General features: G+C 39.1%; 1 protein-coding gene across 2 annotated transcripts in view; it reads right to left on the bottom strand.

Annotated features, from left to right (window-relative positions):
• Positions 1 to 22,656, bottom strand: part of CAMSAP1 (calmodulin regulated spectrin associated protein 1) — a 139,479-nt gene that overhangs the window by 31,671 nt on the left and 85,152 nt on the right. For both annotated transcript variants that reach the window (XM_053695738.1, XM_053695739.1), the window contains exons 6-12: positions 21,423 to 21,564; positions 20,338 to 20,477; positions 20,143 to 20,239; positions 16,197 to 16,365; positions 15,191 to 15,282; positions 10,775 to 10,859; positions 5,007 to 7,419 (exon numbers count right to left, since the gene is read on the bottom strand). In XM_053695738.1, the coding sequence (XP_053551713.1) occupies positions 5,007 to 7,419; positions 10,775 to 10,859; positions 15,191 to 15,282; positions 16,197 to 16,365; positions 20,143 to 20,239; positions 20,338 to 20,477; positions 21,423 to 21,564 (3,138 nt within the window). The remainder of the gene's footprint in view (positions 1 to 5,006; positions 7,420 to 10,774; positions 10,860 to 15,190; positions 15,283 to 16,196; positions 16,366 to 20,142; positions 20,240 to 20,337; positions 20,478 to 21,422; positions 21,565 to 22,656) is intronic.

The raw sequence follows: 22,656 nt of genomic DNA, 5'->3' as shown, positions 1-22,656 counted from the left end.
AGTGCACGAGCCACATCTAGGATGTGCCGCAACTGTTCCTTATGAGAAGAAGGATTAGGACACAAGGAAGGCACAACGATTTCTTGATAAATATTCCTATCTGAAACAACTATAGGAAGGAAACCTAACTAGTACGCAGAACCACCTTATCAGATGAAAGAAAAGATAAGGGGAATCATACTGCAACGCCGAGAGTTCACAGATTCTAGCAGACGAAATGGCAAAAAGAAACAAAACTTTCCAAGATAACATTAATATCTAAGGAGTGCATAGGCTTAAACGGAGACTGTTGCAAAATTTTAGGAACAAGGTTAAGACTCCAAGATGGAGCAACTGAATTAAACACAGGCCTGATTTTGACCAGGGTCTGACAAAGGATTGAAAATCCGGCACGTCCGCCAGACGCCTGTGCAGCAGAATGGATAGAGCAGAAATCAGGCCCCTGAAGGTGCTGACCGAAAACCCCTTTACCAGGCCTTCCTGGAGAAAATACAATTCCCAGGAATCCTGACCCTACTCCAAGAGTTACCCTTGGAGTCACATCAATAATATATTTACACCATATCTTATGGTAAAACTTTCTAGTAACTGGCATGCAAGCCTGAAAACATGGTCTTAAAGACAGAGTCAGCAAAACCACTCTTAGACAAACTAATCGATTATTCTCCAAGAAGACAGCTTTAGAGAAATGAAATACAATGAAGGAAGGGACCCTTTGATTCAGAAGGTCTTTCCTCAGAGGAAGTCTCCAAGGAGGGAGAAGAGACCTTCCACTAGGTGTGTATACCAGATCCTTCGAGGCCACGCAGGGGCTATTGGAATCACTGACTCTCCTAATTGATACGAATACTGACTCGTGAAAAAACGACGAAATAGGTATGCCAGACTGATTCCCAAGAAAAAAAAAAGCCAGAACATTTATCAAGACGGTCTGCGGATCACTTGACCATGAACCTAACCTCATAAGCTTGGCTTCTGCCTAAACGAGCCAACTCCAGAAACCACCATTTTAGGGTTTACCTAGAAAACACCTCTGGACGGAGAGCCCACTCCCCGGGAGAATTATCTGTCTGTTGAGAATTTCAATTGTTCACCCCTAAATTAGAAACAGCAACTGTGAGCTGCCGCTCACCGCACAAATCAAATCACCTCCTACAAGGCTAATGAACTCAGAGTTCCACCCTGGTAGATGATGCAAATTCCTAGAGGAGAAATTGCCAATTTAATGACGACTGAGGCCAGGCCATCAGAGCAATGTAACTCGCCTTCAACTGAAGATGGCGCAAAGGAACTCTTCTCCAAAATCATTTCCCAACCATGGGAAAGACTAGACAAGACCTCTTGAAAGAGTTTGCCCGAAATAAGGATGACATCTGATCATATAAGATCCAGAATCCCCCTTGCAATATTCTGAGACCTACAAGTCCTTCTAGACTGATGAAACTCAGAAAACTTGAGAAGATCCCGATCATGGGAACAAAAAATAAACACCCTTCAGGTCTATGTTCGATATGAACAGGCCCTTGGTGAATCAAAGGAGAATGGATACTACCTTGAAGGTCAGAACCTGAGAGAACTTGAGGAAATACCTCATTCCCAGACTGGGACAATCACTCCCAGAGATGAAGATCATGAACCCAGTTCAAGGAATGCTTCTCATCCAACCCGGACTGCAGATACTTTAGGAGGAGAAATCTGCCCATGGGAGGAAATCTTAGATTGAACTAAGATTGAACTAAGAATAGTTGGATACCAAGACCTGACAAGTCCTGCAGAAAAAGGAAAAGAAAAACCTTCCCTTAGTCTTACTATCTTGACATGTAGTAGAAAAAAACCCTTTTTCCCCGTAAGTCAGAGGATCATTCTGCCAGACCAATCTAACAAGGTCTTATCCTTAAAAGGAAAAACCAGAAGCAAGGAACTGGAGAAACCCTAAAATATAGAAGCTGCAACTGAAGCGCTATAAACCTAGGCTGACCACTAAGACCCAGGTAGGTTTCTTCGCTGACCAATAAATCAGCCACAATGCTTTAAGAGATATGCTGCTTTGTTAAGTATTGAGAGATGGACACAAAGGTCCATGCCTGGGTTCAAGCTCTAACCATGAGCCTTTGAGCCAGTCATGCTAACCACTAGGCCACAACAGCCATCAGCCGACTAGCACAGCAAGTGTAAGATGATAATGCATTGCTCCAAAAGAACAATTAACGTTCTTATTTAAGGATCCGTAAGGAGCTATCTACCCTCCCTAGGGGTCGAGGCTCTCAGGCCCCAATAGAAAAGCTTCTACGAAGTGCACCATGCATTTAAATAGAGTCAGCGACAGGAAAAATATCCCCAGTACCTCCTATTCCTGTGGAATCTCCATAGCACGTCTAGAAACACTTTCACCTAGGAAGGAAAATCATAGAAACTGATATAGTTTACAAAACTTCCAAGGGTTGAAAATGACAGGAGTGTCGGTGTCGTCCAGGCAGCTAAAACCTCCTTTAACAGTGCACGAGTTTTGCAAGCATAAATCTGAAGTAGTCCACTCCAGCAACAGATGAAGGAATTATACTGTCCGAATTGGAGATTTAACCCTCAAACGCTACAGACTAACCTCCTTATCAGACTATAAGGAAGGCAATATAAATAGTAGCAAGCGGAGCAGAAACCTTACTATCTGATTAATTACATTTCCTCTAGCGATTTCCCTTTAAGATAGGAAAAGCAGATGAAGCCACAGATACCAGAAGATACCTGGGCAGACAATTCTGCAACAAATAACTCCTCCAGGAGATTGAGGGGAACTGCAGAACACTGCATGTGACGCCATAACAAAAGGACTTGGGACAATTGAGGAGAAGTTGTGGCATTAGTCTAGACAGCATCATCCCTGGAGATATGAGGCTACAATAAAATATAAAAATATATAGAATTATTTAAAATAATTAAAATCTAAAATGCAAATATAAAAAGACCCTGTCACTTTAAATTTATATAGATTTGCTTGACTTAAAATATACTTATGAACAGACCTCTGTTCCAGTTTTTAGCAAACAATTTTATTGAAATTATGATAAAGATTCCTTATGTTATAAAAAAAACAAAATAATTTAATATAAAACAAGAGTATGTGGAACCTATGTAACAAGCAAAAGAAAAAATAAATTTGCAATCTTCTTTTCCCCTGAGTTTATAGTTCCATCATTTATTTTGAAATAAAAACACAATTTCCCTACACACAAAAATTATTTTGCCCAGCAAAAATTGAAACTCTATATAACATCCGTTTGTAAAAATAACAGACAAAAGCCTTATTTGGGGAACTATGAAAAAGCGCTTAAGTCTGTCTCACAGCACTATCTCAGTACCGTTCAGACTAGAAGCACGGCACCACTCACGGTCGTGAAATCGAGGCAGAGTTTCATCCAGACTATTTTCCAAAATGGCGCTTCTCCTACCTGAGAAGGAGGCAGGACCACTAAAAACAGTATGGGAAGAAGCGCGCAAACATAGCGCTTCACCCTGCCACACTATAACATACAAATTTATGCAGGGTACAGACATAAGTAATAAAAGGCAGCGCTACGCTTTCTAAAAATGCGGAATGAAAAACCCCAACTCAGAGATATTGCTTCTCATAAGGCAATATGAAATATGCAGTTCCCTTAGAAATGGCCCCCTACACGCTCTCTTCTCAGTTATCAGCCAAATTTCAAACTTTCAAGCTAGGTGGGTCAGATAATCCTACCAGAGGAAGCTACAGGATAAAATCCAAATAGTACTCAATAAATCTAAGCCCCAATGTGGTTAACCCCTTCCTTACTAAGAAGATTAACCCCTAGTCTCCAAGTCTCATGACTAACGTGCATGCAAACTGCCCAAGTCTCCCTCAAGATTTGTCCCACTAATAGCAGAGGGTCCTTAACCCCTTTAGTGCCAGCCTTCTAGTCCCTGCATTCTAGCCGTCCGGCAGTCAGGCGATTCACAAAGTAAGAGAGGATGCCGCTCATCACAGAGACCTGTGTAAAAAGAAAGAGAGTAAACCTACTCAGGCTTTCTATACCAGGGCAGTAACATGTTAGGAAAACTGCTTTAAAGCTACCACAGCCCTGCTGAAGAAACGAACGTGGAGTACAGCCAAGCCCAGCTAGTGATGGAAGGTCAGAGCAAGCCTGCCTTGACTTCAAAATAAAAAAAAAAAAATCTTGATAGAAGAATCATAATCAGGACATCTAATTACTTCACCTCCTCCTTGTACTAGAGGCAAAGAGAAAGACTGGGGGTTGTGGGTAGGGAAGAGATATTTAACAGCCTTGCTGTCGTGCTCTTTGCCTCCTCCTGCTGGCCAGGAGTGATATTCCCAACAGTAACTGATAAAGATCTGTGGACTCACCGTGTCATTAAAAAGAAATAAGATGGGGGGGAAAAAAAAAAAAAAACATAAATCATACCCCATATACATCCCTCTGATGTACCCTGAGGGGAAACTGGGCCTTAATATAGACTGAAAATTCCTCTCTCTGAAGAATCAAATGCACATCTTCACTCTTAAAACACCTACAGTGGAAGCAAAGTAAATACTAAGGTATGCATGAAGTGGGAAGGGTTTTATAGAGCTCTTGAGGTTTGGGAATCTTTGCCTCCCCCTATGTGGTAGATAAGTGTAATTCCCAAGAGTAATGAACCATGGACTCAACACCTGTATGGTAGAAATCAACTTTATCTTTATGACATGTACAAAGGTTATGTTTAAGTGGTTCTCTGTCTACTGATTCGACCCTATGCAGAGTGCACATGCTAAATTAAGGGTCGAGTGCATCAGTCAGCTTCATAGATCTCCAAGTTGAATTAAAACAGTGAGCTAATGAGAGTTCATACACATTAGTATCATTTCTACAGAGTGGACAAATAAAACAAATTTAAAAAATAAATCTTGATAAATTGAACATACATACTGTTCTGTTTCAGAAAAGACTGTTGTGATTTGTAACAGAGAAAAATTATGGCCAGTTACATACCTTAAAGAAGAAGCCTAAACCAGATTTCTGATCATCACTAATGATGTCTGTAGATTTTTCTGGGTGATCAAGACCATCTGGTTCGTCAGGTTCTTTTAGTTCAGAAAGATCAACCTCAATAAGACTAGATTTGCCTTTAAGTGGCTCATCGACAGGGACGTTTTCCTTTCCTGAACTTTCTGAGGGCGTAACCCCTGTTATTCGTAGATTGTTCAAAGCCTCTTTGTGCATTTGCTCAGAAATAATATTTGCATCTTTGGAAGTGGAGAGCACAAATGTCCTGTGGTCAGGCTCATCATGTAACCTAAAATCACCTGGTGAAAGTTTATCCAGATAGGCGCTGCCTTGTTCTGAACCGTTGTCGAAAAAACCTTCTTCCGAAGTTGTACAAGGTGATTTTAGAGTTTGTGGTGGTTTTAAATGTGGCAAAGTATCTACATTCTGGGTTGGGGTAATTACACGAGAGGAGTTTTGAGGTTTTTCTTTAGACGCTTTTTGCTCAGACAATCGTAATGAGCGATGGTTGCGTCCTTGACCAAAACGTGGTGGTTTACGACCAGCACCAACTCCAGTTGGAGATAATGGTTCAACATAATGTACTGATGACTTCACTTTATGATCTTGTGAGTTATTTTTGAGGGTTGGTATCACCACAGATGGAGATTTCATAAGAAGTTCTTGTTGTTGGGATATTTTTAATATAGCCTGCTGAAGTGTACTGATTGTTTCATTTAGCTTTTCAATGGACAAATCACATTCATTCACATCAACTTCTACTAGTTCTGGGTTTATATTTGCAACCATATTGCATAAATCAGTGCCTTCCAAATCCTTTTGATTTTGTTGATCAACAAAAGCCACAGTTTCTTGAATTTTCTCTTCTTTGGAAGCATCAAAAGGTTTGCTTACAGTTTCTAACTTCTCAAGATAGTGACCAGCTTTGTCCTTTACAGTAGATGTATTTAATTCATCAGAGTTTTGCTTAGGGTACTCTTTAGTACAATGTTCAGGCCTTATCGGCTGTGACATTCCTTCAGGTTTCCCTTTCTTTACAACGTGCAAGAAAGCTGCTTTACCTAGTTTTAATCTCTGTCTGGCAGAAAGAGACTCCATTTTTTTCTTCTGTGCTTCTATGGCTCTACGCTTCTCCTCCAGTTGCATGTGAAGCTGGACAAGCTCTGAAGCTAGAATATTGCCATGATCTTTATTTTGCCTTCCAGGACTCTGTTCTCTCTTTTGTCTCCAAGTAGTCAGTGGTGGCGTACAGCACTCTGAGCCATCAGGTGTTGTTTTCTGGGAGCTACTAGTGCTCGACTTTGTTTCATAACTATTTAGTCTCTGGAATTTCCTTTCTGCAAAGCTTGTCATTCTAACACTTCCACTTGCCATTGAGATGCTGCTAACTTGAGAAATAGTACTTAAGCATGGACTGGAGCGTCCGCTTGCATCATCTTTGTCGTTGTGTTCTTTTACTTTCATGTCTTCCTGTAGCTTGGCAGATTCCTCTTCCCCAATGTATTTACAAACAGTGTGTGAAGGAGGAGGAGGAGGAGGTGGTTCTTGCTCACATTCTTCTAAAGACAAGTTGTCAGAGTCAGAATCATCCTTTATTACTGTCCATGTAGAGTCTGGGTCGCATGGATCCTCAACATTTACAGGTTCCATACATGGGTGGTCTTCTACAATATCATCAGTTTCAGAATCATGTAGAAAGAATCCACTGCTAGCCTGATCAGAAGACTGTACTACACTGCTGGTAGCAAGGGGTCTAAATGTTTCACCTCCAGTCACTAGTGAAAGTTTATCTGGTCTAACAGGATCAGTTGAAGTAGCAAAGTCTGTACTAGAAACTGGTGTAAAAGTCCTATTTAATTCATGGCCCATATGGTTACCGTTTACTTTTTTCCTAGAAAATGATAGATTTCCCTCTTTTTGACGTTTTGAGACAAGACCTCTTTGTTTTCCTTCTCCATATTCTTCTCTTTTAGGAATAATTTGCTTTTCTTTCGCTGGTTTAAGCACCGCTGGCATCAAAGGCTCCAAGAAAAAGCTTTCAGGCTTGCCGTCTATTCCGTCTGCTGGCTTTCTTGTTGACCTTGGAGTGTTCATTTGACTTGATGCTCTTGAAGAAATGCTTTGCAATTCAAGATCTCCTTGACTCGATGTTTCATCTAACTTGATAAATGCAACAAGTTCTTCCTCATCACCCTCAATCTCTACATTTCCCAAAAGGCTTCTTAAAGCAGGCTTGACGGGCGTAGGATGTGCCTGATGTTTTGGAGTTGCATTTATGATGTTTGACGCAAGGCTGTCTTTGCTGATCGACCTAGCAAGACTAATACTGTCACCAGATGCTGCGTCTACATCATCTGTCGCACAATGTAGGGCGAATGGAGTGGGCTGTGAAAGTGGTCTATAGTATTTAAAAAAAAGAAGAAAAAATTAGGGAATGGTTTCTATTTGACAAGTGTTTACCCCTTTATAAAATCATTTAATAATTCTGTCTAACGTTGGCAACTATAAATTTCGTTAAAGTAGCAGGTAAAGTTTAGTAAATTTATGATAATAAATGTTACAGCCTGTTGAAAACAAAAACACAAAAAACGGGAAAACAAAAATACAATACAATGAACAATAGCCATTTGGTTCCAGGGTCACTTTAAAGTGAAGGTCCATTTTGATGAATTAGTGCCTGGTTTTTAATAAACCTATTAAAAACAAGGGCACTCTAAATCATCAAAAATGACATTTCACCTTTTTCTTCAAAAACTTACCTTTAAATCCTGAATGCAGCTCCAGCGATTCCCCCGGCCGTCAGAAGCCTCTGCAGACGTCAGAAATTACGAATCAGGCTTCCTCCAATCACAGCTTCCCCCCAGGGGAATCTTGGCCTTATGCAACGCTGTGATTGGAGGAAGCCAGATTCGTCATTTTGGACCCGCAAAGACTGTTTGCTACGGGCGGAGGAAGTGCTGGAGCGATTAAAAGGTAAGTTTTTTAAGAAAACAGTGAAAAGTCAATTTTGATGAATTAAAGTGCCCTTGTTTTTAATAGGTTTATTAAAAACCGGGCACTAATTCATCAAAATGGACCTTCACTTTAAAATAATAATAATAGTTTGCTGTATATTTACATAAAAAAAGGAGGGGGAGAAAGAAAAAAAAATAACCTTAAAGGGTCATGAAATCCAAATTTTTTTCTTTCATGATTTAGAAAGAGCATGCAATTTTAAATAACTTTTTAATTTACTTTAAATTATCTAATTTGCTTCATTTTCTTGATATCCTCTGTTGAAATACATATCTAGATAGGCTCAGTAGCTGCTGATTGGTGGCTGCACATAGATGCCTCGTGTGATTAGCTCACCCATGTGCAATGCTTTTTCTTCAACAAGGGATATCTAAAGAATGAAGCAAATTAGATAATAAAGTCAATTGGAAAGTTGTTTAAAATTGTATTCTCTATCTGAATCATGAAATATCCATTTAACCAGCTGGAGTGAATTTATTTGTTTACAAATAACTTGTTTACCTTTATTTTATCATCTGAGATAGCTGCTTATGTTTGTTGATATTACCCCTATACTGAAAAATATGAATACTTCCGTATTTCTTATAGAAAATCTATGTAAATAAAGGAAGCAAAATAAATCAATTCCCTCCTGGGGGGTTGCCTTTTTTGCCCTGTAAACTCAGCCCATTTGAACGGGAAGGTACTTATGAGTAATGGGTGGTGGTGTCCATGAGCAAACCCAAATAAAAAAAGAAAATTTATGCTTACCTGATAAATTTATTTCTTTTTTTGACACAATGAGTCCACAGATCATCATAATTACTAATGGGATAGTCACCTCCTGGTCAGCAGGAGGAGGCAAAGAGCACCACAGCAGAGCTGTTAAATAGCTCCTCCCTTCCCTCCCACTCCAGTCAATCGACCGAAGTTAGGAAGAGAAAGGAAAAGCCAAGGTGCAGAGGTGTCTGAAGTTTACAGTAACCCACAACCTGTCTAAAAGAACAGGGCGGGCCGTGGACTCATCGTGTCAAAAAAGAAATAAATTTATCGGGTAAGCATAAATTTTCTTTTCTTTTTTAAGACACGATGAGTCCACGGATCATCATAATTACTAATGAGATTCAATACCCAAGCTAGAGTACACAGATGATACGGGAGGGACAAGACAGGTAACCTAAACGGAAGGCACCACTGCTTGAAGAACCTTTCTCCCAAAAGAAACCTCATTTGAGGCAAAAGTGTAGCAGTAGTAGAATTTTAGAAAAAGTGTGACGAGAGAACCAAGGTGCAGCCTTGCAAATCTGTTCCACAGAAGCTTTCTTCCTGAAGGCCTATGGGGAATCGATAGCCCTTGTGAAATGAGCCGTAACTCTGTCCGGAGACTGCTGTCCAGCAGTCCCAAATGCAAAACTTATGATACTCTGCAGCCACATCTGAAAGAGAAGTTGCCGTAGCTTTCTGTCCCTTACGTTTTCCTGAGAAAACCAAGAAGAAGACTGACTAAAGACCTAGACGCTTGTAAGAAAGCTATAAAGCATGGACCACGTCCAAACTGGGCAGAAGTCCTCCCTTCTAATAAGGAGGATTAGGAGACAACGAAAGAACAACAATCTCCTGAATAATGTTCCGATGAAAAACAACCTTAGGAAGAAATCCTAATTTAGAATGTAAAACTACCTTATCCGAATGGAAATAAGATAAGGAGACTAAAACTATAATGTCGAGAGTTTTGAACCACTCTGATCAGAGGAAATAACAACAAGGAATAAAACTTTCCAAGATAACAACGTAATATCTAGGGAATGCATAGGCTCACACGGAGCCCCTTGAAGAATCTCAAGATCAAATGAAGACTCCACGGAGGAGTAACTAGTGTGAACACAGGCATGATCCTGACCAAGGCCTGATAAAAAGATTGTACATCTGGAACATCCGCCAGATGTTTGAGTAACCAACTAGATAAAGAAGAGATTCAACCTTTAAAGTAACATTGATAATCCTTCCTCCAACTTTAGGAGAAAAGACAAAAGTCTAGGAATCCTGACTACTCTATGAGTAACCCTTAGATTCACATCAATAGAAATATTTACTCCATATCTTATGGTAAATTGTTCCAAATACAGGCTTACGAGCCTGAATTGTGGTCTCTTATGACCGAGACACCTCTTCCTACCACTAACATAGGCAAAGAGAATGACTGGAGTGGGAGGGAAGGGAGGAGCTATATATAGCAGCTCTGCTGTGGTGCTCTTTGCCTCCTCCTGCTGACCAGGAGGTGAATATCCCATTAGTAATTATGATGATCCGTGGACTCATCGTGTCTTAAAAAAGAAAACAGAATTAACAATTCCCCAATACTCAGCAGCAGATAGAACAAATGGGAACACAATCAGCGGAAACATTTTACAATGCAGTGTTCCTTTAAAAAGTAATTTTATTTATCAGAAATTGGTGCCTTTGACATATAAAACTCTTATATAAAGCATCTAACGTTTTTTATTATCCCTGAAATCATCAAAATACATGGCAAACATCCATTATCTATATCCATGCTGCGTCCTTTTAAATTATATACAGAATAAAGTTGTTTTTACCAGATAATACATTTTACAACTGTTATAATCTCAGATACAAATTGTCTTTTCCTTCCTGACTTAAAATAATTCAACCTCAATATACACAGTATCACGTTGACATTTTGTAATTGTTCGTTGCACAGGTGCAATTATCCAACATATTAGAGACATTGTACTCACCTCTGTTTTTTCTCAGGCCATGCAATTATTGAAGCACGAGGTGGCGCATCACTTCGCGTCAAGGAATTAGAACGATCTCTGTGGTCTGTGGTAACAAGCCAAAGGGTAATCATTACATTCCAAATTTAAATCGTTAACAGTTTTCTGTAACAGTTTTCTATTGGGATTATTAATCCGCTAGACTAGATGGTGCGACCAATAATTAAAAAGTAGAACAAAATAAACACAGAAATAAATCTTGTGACATCATATACCAACAGCTTAAACTTTGACACCACTGGAGGGCAGCTTTTTTTGAAGTGGAAAAATTGCAGCATGTTATATTTGACAAATAATGTGTTCACAGTATGTTCCTTCCCTTGCTTTTAATGTGATGTTAAAGGGACACTGAACCCACATTTTTTTCTTTTATTATTCAGATAGAGCAGCAATTTTAAGCAACTTTCTAATTTACTCCTATTATCAATGTGTCTTCGTTTTCTTGGTATCTTTATTTGAAAAAGCAGGAATGTAAGCTTACAAGCCGACCCATCTTTGGTTCTGCACCTGGGTAGCGCTTTCTGATTGGTGACTAAATGTAGCCAATTTACTACTTTCCAATTTACTTATATCATCAAATTTACTGTATTCTCTTTGTATCCTCTGTTGAATGAGCAGCAATGCACTACTGGGAACTAGCTTAACAGATTGGGTGGGCTAATGACAAGAGGCATACATTTGCAGCTACCAGTCAGCAGCTAGCTCCCAGGAATACTTTGCTACTCAGGTATGATTTTCAACAGAAACAGAATTTATGCTTACCTGATAAATTACTTTCTCCAACGGTGTGTCCGGTCCACAGCGTCATCCTTAGTTGTGGGAAATATCTCTTCCCCAACAGGAAATGGCAAAGAGTCCCAGCAAAGCTGGCCATATAGTCCCTCCTAGGCTCCGCCCACCCCAGTCATTCGACCGACGGACAGGAGGAAAAATATAGGAGAAACCATATGGTACCGTGGTGACTGTAGTTAGAGAAAATAATTCATCAGACCTGATTAAAAAAACAGGGCGGGCCGTGGACCGGACACACCGTTGGAGAAAGTAATTTATCAGGTAAGCATAAATTCTGTTTTCTCCAACATTGGTGTGTCCGGTCCACGGCGTCATCCTTACTTGTGGGAACCAATACCAAAGCTTTAGGACACGGATGAAGGGAGGGAGCAAATCAGGTTACCTAAACGGAAGGCACCACGCCTTGCAAAACCTTTCTCCCAAAAATAGCCTCCGAAGAAGCAAAAGTATCAAATTTGTAAAATTTGGCAAAAGTGTGCAGTGAAGACCAAGTCGCTGCCTTACATATCTGGTCAACAGAAGCCTCGTTCTTGAAGGCCCATGTGGAAGCCACAACCCTAGTGGAGTGAGCTGTGATTCTTTCAGGAGGCTGCCGTCCGGCAGTCTCATAAGCCAATCGGATGATGCTTTTAAGCCAAAAGGAAAGAGAGGTAGAAGTCGCTTTTTGGCCTCTCCTTTTACCAGAATAGACAACAAACAAAGAAGATGTTTGTCTGAAATCTTTTGTAGCCTCTAAATAGAATTTTAGAGCACGGACTACGTCCAAATTGTGTAACAAACGTTCCTTCTTTGAAACTGGATTCGGACATAAAGAAGGTACAACTATCTCCTGGTTAATATTCTTGTTAGAAACAACCTTTGGAAGAAAACCAGGCTTAGTATGCAAAACCACCTTATCTGCATGGAACACCAGATAGGGTGGAGAACACTGCAGAGCAGATAACTCTGAAACTCTTCTAGCAGAAGAAATAGCAACCAAAAACAAAACTTTCCAAGATAGTAACTTAATATCTATGGAATGTAAAGGTTCAAACGGAACCCCTTGAAGAACTGAAAGAACTAGATTTAGACTCCAGCTTATCCGAAGGCACAGACATGTTAAACAGTCTTAAACTTGTCAATAAAGCACAAAAAACGTTTTAAAACAAAACCGTTACTGTCTCTTTAAATTTTAAACAGAACACACTTTATTACTGAATATGTGAAAAAGTATGAAGGAATTGTTCAAAAATTACCAAAATTTCACCACAGTGTCTTAAAGCATTAAGAGTATTGCACACCAATTTTCAGAGCTTTAACCCTTAAAATAACGGAACCGGAGCCGTTTACAAATTTAACCCCTATACAGTCCCAGCTATAGCAATACGATACCAAGTGACGCCTTCCAGAAACTTTTCAAGCTACTTTCAGATCCTCAGACATGCATCTGCATGTCTTGCTCTCAAAAAACAACTGCGCAGTAATGGCGCGAAAATGAGGCTCAGCCTACAACTGGGAAGGCCCTCCCTGACTGGAAAAGGTGTCTAACATAGTGCCTGCCGTTAAAAAACGTTCCCCAAGTTTATAAATGTGAATTATCAGCATAAACATGTATAAAATGCCCAAATAAAGCAATCGATTTAGCCCATAAAAGTGTCTACCAGTTTTATAGCCCATATTAAGCCCTTTATTCTGTTTGCTTGACTAAGAAAATGGCTTACCGGTCCCCATGAGGGGAAATGACAGCCTTCCAGCATTACACAGTCTTGTTAGAAATATGGCTAGTCATACCTTAAGCAGAAAAGTCTGCTAACTGTTTCCCCCAACTGAAGTTACTTCATCTCAACAGTCCTATGTGGAAACAGCAATCGATTTTAGTTACTGTCTGCTAAAATCATCTTCCTCTCACAAACAGAAATCTTCATCCTTTTCTGTTTCAGAGTAAATAGTACATACCAGCACTATTTTAAAATAACAAACACTTGATAGAAGAATAAAAAACTACATTTAAACACCAAAAAACTCTTAATCATCTCCGTGGAGATGTTGCCTGTGCAACGGCAAAGAGAATGACTGGGGTGGGCGGAGCCTAGGAGGGACTATATGGCCAGCTTTGCTGGGACTCTTTGCCATTTCCTGTTGGGGAAGAGATATTTCCCACAAGTAAGGATGACGCCGTGGACCGGACACACCAATGTTGGAGAAAGATACCAATACAACAAAGCAAATCACATACAAGTAAGTTTAATACAATTGCATGCTCTACCTAGAAAATAAAAATGGGTTTCATGTCCCTTTAAGAACTGGAACGCAAAATAACTTATTAAAAGTTGGTTTAATATGAATTAAAATTGTTTGTAACATTTTCATGTTTCCCTGTAGCCAGTAAGGGTAAGATAAAAATAAACTAGACTATGCAATCACTGTTGCACGGTCAGGAACTAAAGAAAAATGTGCAATGTGCGACTTGCTTTACCAGTGAAATGTACTATTGCATACTGGGGCTTGTAACCATCCGAGCTCATTTGTTTGATGGCTTTTTTTTAATACAGCACTTAGAGCATCTCATTGTTGTTCTATACCTCAGTTTAGTGATTGTTAGAGTAAAATATAGGAAACGTACATTATATATATATATTTTTTTTTTTTTTTTTTTTTTTTTTTTTTGTAAAGAAATGAAATTCATGTGTCCCATAAAATAAGTGCAGCAAGTGGTTTGTTTCCAAAATTAAACATAAGTATCTGCAATTACTTCACAGTGATGATCTCATTTGTGTTTTACAAAGTGGCCTCACCAGCGCTCTCTTCTGCTTTCCAGTTATTTCCAGTAAGCGCATTATTTTATTGCTTCGCTAAATGGATTAGGACCTAGTCCATTTAGCAAAGCAATAAAAGAACTCACTAAGATTCAGTCTAGGTTTACCTACATTAGTACTCTGAAGTATTTAAAACACAAAAATCAGCCCAATTAATCCTATGTTCCTTCTAAAATCATCCGATACAAAAGCCAGGTTTTGCCCTGCTGATTGTAGCTTACAGAGACAGACAGAATCTAGCTAGAGATTCCTTCTTTTTTTTTTTGTACAAAAAAAAAAAATTCTTCCAATCCATTTGTTTAAATCATTATTAAGTGGTGTCAATTTTAGGACTAACATATGCAACGTTGTCCCGGTGGTGACTTAAAATGTATTTGAATTTGCAAGTGAAGTGTGAAAGGTAAATAAACCAGAGCTGCAGAAATAAATTTGCACTTGCAAATGCTTAGAGCAGTGTTTTTCAACCAGTGTGCCGTGGCACACTAGTGTGCCGTGAGAGATCCTCAGGTGTGCCACGGCAGACTGACAACAGTGTGACATATTTTTTAAACTTTTCTTGTTTTTTACTCCCAGTGCAGGGGTAGTTTGTAGGAGGCATGGCATAACAGCACAATACATACAGTATGTGTGTGTTTGTGTGTATGTGTATATATATATGTTGTATTAGGCTACAAATGTGTGATTTTTTTAAAATTTTGGGATGGTGGTGTGCCACGGGATTTTTTAATGTAAAAAAGTGTGCCACGGCAAAAAAAGGTTAAAAATCACTGGCTTAGAGTCATATACTTACTGGGGCTTTCTTCTGATTGCTGAGTTTTCTGCTGCTTCTGTCTCAAAGGCAATAAGGGATGTGATGGGCTGAAAGCCGTGCTTCCCTTCCCACTGCACAATAAAGCACATACTAAATAAACAAGCTAGTTTATAAAAAATAAGAAATGTACACTAAGGATCAGCTAACTAGGAGTGATCCCAAATGCTTAACAGTCACCGTGCCAAGCAGTGTGTCACATACAATTAATTTAATAATTGGAAAATGAGATAATAAACCCTAATCTTCTTTACGCAATAAGATTATTACTTTACATTCAAGGTCAAAATTTCCAGCAACACAATAAACACTTACAGAACTGTTTTCAACTGGCTACTTATGGATATCATAATAAATTCATATCCATCATACCTTTTATATAAGAATATTTCAAATGTAAAGGATTATGATGCATAACATTTATTTTCTTAAAGGGACACTGAACCCAAATTTTTTTTCTTTCGTGATTCAGATAGAGCATGCAATTTTAAGAAACTTTCTAATTTACTCCTATTATCAAATTGTCTTCATTCTCTTGATATCTTTATTTCAAAAACAAGAATGTAAGTTTAGATGCCGGCCCATTTTTGGTGAACAACCTGGGATGTTCTTGCGGATTGGTGGATAAATTCACCCACCAATAAACAAGTGCTATCCAGGGTCTGAACCAAAAATTGTCTGGCTCCTTAGCTTAGATGCCTTATTTTTCAAATAAATATAGCAGGAAAACGAAGAAAAATTTATAATAGGAGTAAATTAGAAAGTTGCTTAAAATTACACGCTCTATCTGAACCACGAAAGAAAAAAAATTGGGTTCAGTGTCCCTTTAATTAGATTATCAAAGTAATTAAAAAGCAAGAGAAATTATTCTCTATCTTTATATATATATATATATATATATATATATATATATATATATATATATATATATATATATATATATATATATATATATATATATATATATATATCATCATCAACAACTTACTTGTCAAGCTCTTCTGCTTGCAGGAATGTTTTGCCACTGCTGTCAGATGAAGCCTGGGTCAGTGACTGTGGATCTGGTGTGCTTGCTGGACTAGTCATGAAACTTCTCTTGGTTGCGTTAGAAATTGGGATTGTGGGTCGTCCACTTTTATTCTGTGCTACCGATTTAACTGTTCAAGAAAAGGACAAGCGGTAGGTAAACATAAAAACAAATTATGCTTACCTGATAATTTCATTTTCTTATGATGGAAAGAGTGTCCACAGCTGCATTCATTACTTTTAGGAAATAAGAACCTGGCCACCAGGAGAAGGCAAAAAGACACCCCAGCCAAAGGTTTAAATATTCCTCCCACTCCCCTCATCTCCCAGTCATTCTGCCGAGGAACAAGGAACAGTAGAAGAAATATCAGGGTGAAAAGGTGCAGGAAGAATATAAGGACGCCCCACATAAAATTACGGATGGGGAGCTGTGGACTCTTTCCATCAGAAGAAATGGAAATTATCAGGTAAGCATAATCTATGTTTATCTTCTTAAATGGAAAGAGTCAACAGCTGCATTCATTACTTTTGGGAAAAACAATACACAAGCTATAGAGAATCCGTACAGCGAGAAGAACTCGAAAGCCCCAAAGGAAGGGACCACCCCAAGCTAAAGTCCAACGCTCCAAGGAGCAAGGCTAGAAGTCGTATGAAGATACTTCTCAGAGCCTCAGGACAACCAAGGGATACCTCAAGGACAAAAAAATCTACTAGCAGACCTAGTCTCCCTACCACCTCCGCACAAGCAGAGGACACAAGGAAGAGAAAGGCACTAAGCCTACCAGAGCTAGACAAAGTCCCTGCGGGGAACAACCATCACCCGGAAACACAGATCCCTAAAAGGAGATCCACTCACCCAGAGACAATGGAAGAATACCCAAAGGTCTCTTATAACTCAGACAGTACACGTCAAAGAGTAAGAGCTGCATCTAGATACACTGTAAACAGCTTACGCGTACACCTGTAAGGTGTCAAGAGCCGCAACTGGTTTCAAACTGCAAACCTACCGCATGCTAGACTGCTATCCTGTACAAAAATGAAGGCCAAAGCCGCTCAATTGCGGTAAGGGACATTAAGCCCTCCAACCCTCCACCACATGGGGGAGGAAAACTCTAAGATCTGATGAAATCAGATGTCAGATAGAGTGACGAAGCGGAAAAACTCCCCTGCCCGGTCATCTATGACTGAAAGCCTTCCCTTCTAGGACTGAAACAATCCTTCCCGTCTCACAGACCCACAGGTCCTCTCGAATGCTTAGTTGAACATGAAAAAAAAATGATAACCTGAGCACTCTGCGCTTTTAACGAACCAGCCAGGCACAACAGCGCCACGTGTCTGAACAGCCGCAAGACCAAACTGCACCTAGGGTCCTAACCGGCAAGCTGCATAAATTCTCCCTCATAGGGGAAAAAACCAGACATCTTTAACATAAGACTAACATGTCCAAAACAACTTCCAAAAAAGTAACAAAAAAAAGAGCATCAATCCCAAAAGGTTCCTGAAGGAAACAAAAACAAATAAAAGACATCCCACCGGATATAAATAAAATATAAGGCAAACGCCCAAAAAGACACAGGCCTACCCGCAGGACCCACCAAACGGAGCCTTATCTTTCAAAAACTGGTAAAGATCTCAAACAAATGACAATCAGGAGATTACTTCATCCCCACATGTCTAATGAGGTGCACCATTTGAGTTATCAGACTGAAAATCCCCATATTAACGATAGGGTCATTCAATAACTGAAAAACAGGTCTGAGCAACACACGAAGGCACGCAATCCTGTAACGAAAGGCACAACACTCAGGGACAGATACACCCGCGGGGAGCTGTAGAGGCCCTCGCCAAGGCAGAAGGCCCGGGACAATAGGACACGAGCACATTCTCAAATAAACATATGAACTCTGCAGACAAACAATCACCAACATTATGTGGAAGCGAAAACGTGCTGCAACCTCTGGGGGAAACATTCCAACCCGCATGGAGGAACCATAAACTGGGTTACCCGCATGTGTAAGGACGTATGATTTGGTAGGGAACTCGCCTCTCGGGAGACAGGACCCCCAGAGGTGGATGGCTCAGCCGTCCCTTGATTCCCAGAGTCAGAGGAACCAGGCGCTCTGAAATGGCATACGGAACAAAACTGGTTGACAGGAGTCAACGAGGCCACTCCGGATTTATCACCGGACACAGAATCTGAAATCAAAATAGTCTCAGTATTAGAATCCTGCGTAACTGAATCTGAAATTAACACAGTCTCAGCATCAGAATCCTCCATAACTGGATAGCGGTTATTTAAATATGGACTAAAGTAGTAAAAACAAAAACAGCCCCTGACATCCCCAATGGCTGGGGCACTCACCACCTCCTATGACCAGACCCCTGGGGACTAGAAAATTTCCTGCGCCACGTGGTCAGGAATGCAGAAATGGAAAAACGGAACGTAACCACGCCCGAACACATGGTGAACCGTACAGTCCAAAAAAAGCACGCCCAACCAAAATGCTGCGTCACTTCCCAAGGCCTCAATGTTCCAACCACGAGCCCAGTAAACTTCACACATAAGCAGGTTGAATCACATAACAAACATGATTATAAACCCCCCCTCAGGAGATTTTAACCCTCGATTCCAAGATACTAAAAGAGACTCACTGAGACCCTTATGTATAAGTTAGACCCGTAAGGTGGTAGCCTCTCTGGACGAATAAACTAAAATGAAACGATCTTACCAAAATCTATGCAGTGGAACATGAACACGGACATTCAAGTGTGACGGATAGTAGCATCGCCTCCGCCATAGACTTGAGAGAAGAAAGCAGGCAGCAAAGTGAAGTTCGACAACGCCGATTGCTTGAGGAGCTGTAATTTGAGTCGGGATGGTTTCGCAGAAAGAAACTCTCTGCATCTCTGGACTCTAACTTTCATCTAAGCCCTCACTGAGAGACTGACAGGACTACTTAAAACTCCTGTCCCATGCCAAAGAGTACTACCCTCTCATTTCCCAAAACTAATGAATGCAGCTGTGGACTCTTTCCATTTAAGAAGAAACAATATCAATATCATTACAAATGGAGGACGACAATGCTTAACCCTTTGAGTGCTAAGCACTTTACCACCTGGGTGCTAAGCCGATGTGAGGGTTTTTTATTTTATTAATACTTTTTTTTTTTTTTTTACTTTTTTTCTTTCAGATCCCCAAGGCTTATACTGTTGGAAAGTTAGGCGATTACCTTTCTAACAGTAGGTCTTGGGGGTCCGTAGCTGCTTAGATGCCGAAGATACAGGCTTCTAAGCAGCATGCCCCCTTTCCCTATTCTTGTCATTGTATTTTGTTAATGAAGTTGTGCAGTGACGTCATCACGTTATTGCGCGTGACGTCACCACGCAAAGCGGGTGGGAGCCCCCAGATCTCCCTCAAGGTGGGATAGTGCTAGAGACGGCTCTGAGATTTGATTTTAATTCCACAACCACCCAGTTAATTTTACTGACCACCCGGCTAACATTTAAGCCAATATTAAGCTAAAAATAGCTAATATTACATTTGTTAAATGTTTGTTTACAAATTATCATTAAATCAGTCTATGTTAAATTATGCAATTAATCTGTGCTTTGGATAGCTTAAGCAATGTTATAAATAGCAGAAAGCATAATAATATTGCTAAGTACTACATCATCCCCACCTGGCACGATTTGCTGTAGAAAACGCTGCAACTTACTTAATTTAACAGAAAAAAACATTAAATACTGCGAAAATGTATATAGCAAATCTCTGACGTCAACAGCTATTGAATTTTTTTTACTTATTATAAAGTGATACAGAAAGTTTTTTCTTTTTTTTTTTATTGAGAAAGAAATTCACTTGTCACCATTACGTAAAAGGTCTAGATTTTTAAAATTATAGAACCTACCTTCTTTAATTTCTTGGGCATCTCTGGGCTGAACAAAGTCAGGTTTTACATTTTCAAACCACCAGAAAAGTTCAGCTATGAAAACCATTATGTTAGGCTAAAAATGAGAAAAGAAAATATACAGCTTACATATATTTCTTTACATATCCAGAACCCATTGTTTGTTTTACAATAAGGTTAGTTGGGTATATATACCTTAAGAACTAAAGGTGAATACAACATGTCTTCCAATGTAAGATAAAAGCATTTGTTTAAGTACTCGTTGGCGAATTCCTTGAGAAGCTGGATATTGTATATGCTATCGGCAATCGATGTGACCTCCTTTAAGCAAATATCTAAACAACAGAAAAACAAACTTTTTTTAGCACACACTTACACAAACCTGATACCTGCCCGCCAGAGAGAGCACTAACCAAAGCGGTTGTCTATTAGTTTTCTCTCCAGTATCTTTAAATTGGTGCACCACCCTGCTGATTTTACAGACCACTAATATTTAGGCTTATATTATGCTAAAATGTATGCTTATTGCACAAATTATCATTAAATTACATTTATGTTAACTATGCAATTAATGTGTGCTTCAGACAGCAGAAAATGTTATATTACCAAGTACTACACAGCTCCCAACCTGCTACTTCATAAAGTCACCCTGCCTCCAAAATGTTCTGTGGAGAACACTGTAGGTCATGTTTTCCTGGGCAGCTAGGAGTTACACATGCTGCAAGGTATGCAGAGAGGTACATAGATAATGCGGTTCAGCAGCACTATACATAGATAACGCGGTTCAGCAGCACTATACATAGATAACGCTGTTCAGCAGCACTATACATAGATAATGCTGTTCAGCAGCAGTATACATAGATAATGCGGTTCAGCAGCACTATACATAAATAATGCTGTTCAGCAGCACTATACATAAATAATGCTGTTCAGCAGCACTATACATATATAATGCTGTTCAGCAGCACTATACATATATAATGCTGTTCAGCAGCACTATACATAGATAATGCGGATCAGCAGTAGTATACATAAATAAAGCTGTTCAGCAGCAGTATACATAAATAAAGCTGTTCAGCAGCAGTATACATAAATAAAGCTGTTCAGCAGAAGTACATGCTCCTCCCTGCAGCAATGCATAGCTCAGATGTCACGGAAAACAAGGCTAAAATAGCAACGCTTGCCACAAAACATTGTAAGGAAAAAGACATGCTTTGATTATAAAAAGTACATTACTATGAACGAAGTTTAAAACGTTAAGTGCAAATGGGTGAACATACCATCAAGCTTCATCTGCTCCGGGCAGTAAAAGTGTATAACTGTTAAAAGAGCCGCACCGTCGCTAATATCCTTCATTAAATCTTCAAGTAATGGGAAGTAGGGTAGCTGCCTGTTTGAAGGGTGATCTCTGCGATAACGTACCTTTATTTAATAAAAATAAAAAAAGGTTGCAGTCTAGTTCAGCTTACTAGGCCAGAATACACTGCGTGTATCGCGTATCTAGCTTTAAGAAAACTAATAAAAGTAAATATCCACACTACATGAACTATACAAAAGCAAACACAAATGAAATAAAAAAAGCTTAACATGGAGGGTGAAAGCTGAAATCTATAAAGCACAGTCAAAGTACTAGTAGATTTTAGATGAAAGTGGTTATTAGTAACTAATATGTGGGGAGCAGGAAATGAAGATAGTTAGAAAATGTGTATATATATATATATATATATATATAAAAAAAAAAATTAAACATTTTCTTATAATTGAAATCTCTTCTGACTAGAGAAATATGCTCTGTGGAGATTATTTTATTTATATATATATATATATATATATATATATATATATATATATATATATATATATATATATATATATATATATATATATATATATATATATGCTGCATACAAAACAGTAAACAGTTCTTTAAGGACAAAGTAAACAAAAAATTTAATTAAGCTGTGCGTATTAGCCTCAAGTCTACATCACTACGCATTTAATGGTATACTGTACCACGCGAGCATATTCCACGGGTTCCAGCATGCAATGCGCTAGTGCATGCACAAGATCAGGCTTACATATATGAACAGGAATTAAAAGGAAAAACACAAGAGAGAACAAAAAAAAAATTAAACGTAGACATGAAGGAAGCGACAGGCATGAATGAAAATGAGTGAAAAACAAAGTCACATTTAGGAAGAAACCACATAGTGATGTATACAGTGAAATGACAGAAGGTGGGGTTTTTAAGTCTTGTGTGGATATTATGTATGCAAAAAGCAACCAAAACCTTTTTTTTTTCCTACAACAGTATGCTATTTTTCCTGGGGATGGGTGAGCATTTTTTGTCACCTTTTTAGTGGTGTATTTTTGATGGCTCAAAAAGTATGAAAAAGCTGATTAAATAACAAAAAAATAAAAGACTAAAATGAAAAAGTAGCGTGGCTGGACAGATGAATGTTTACAAAAATGGAGCTAATATTTCACTTACAGGTACTAATTTCCAATACCATT

The sequence above is a fragment of the Bombina bombina genome, chromosome 12 (genome assembly GCF_027579735.1).
Source record: "Bombina bombina isolate aBomBom1 chromosome 12, aBomBom1.pri, whole genome shotgun sequence".
NCBI classification, from domain to species: Eukaryota; Metazoa; Chordata; class Amphibia; order Anura; family Bombinatoridae; genus Bombina; species Bombina bombina.
The sequence above is the reverse complement of the archived record's forward strand: the minus strand, read 5'-3'. Positions and strand labels throughout refer to the sequence as shown.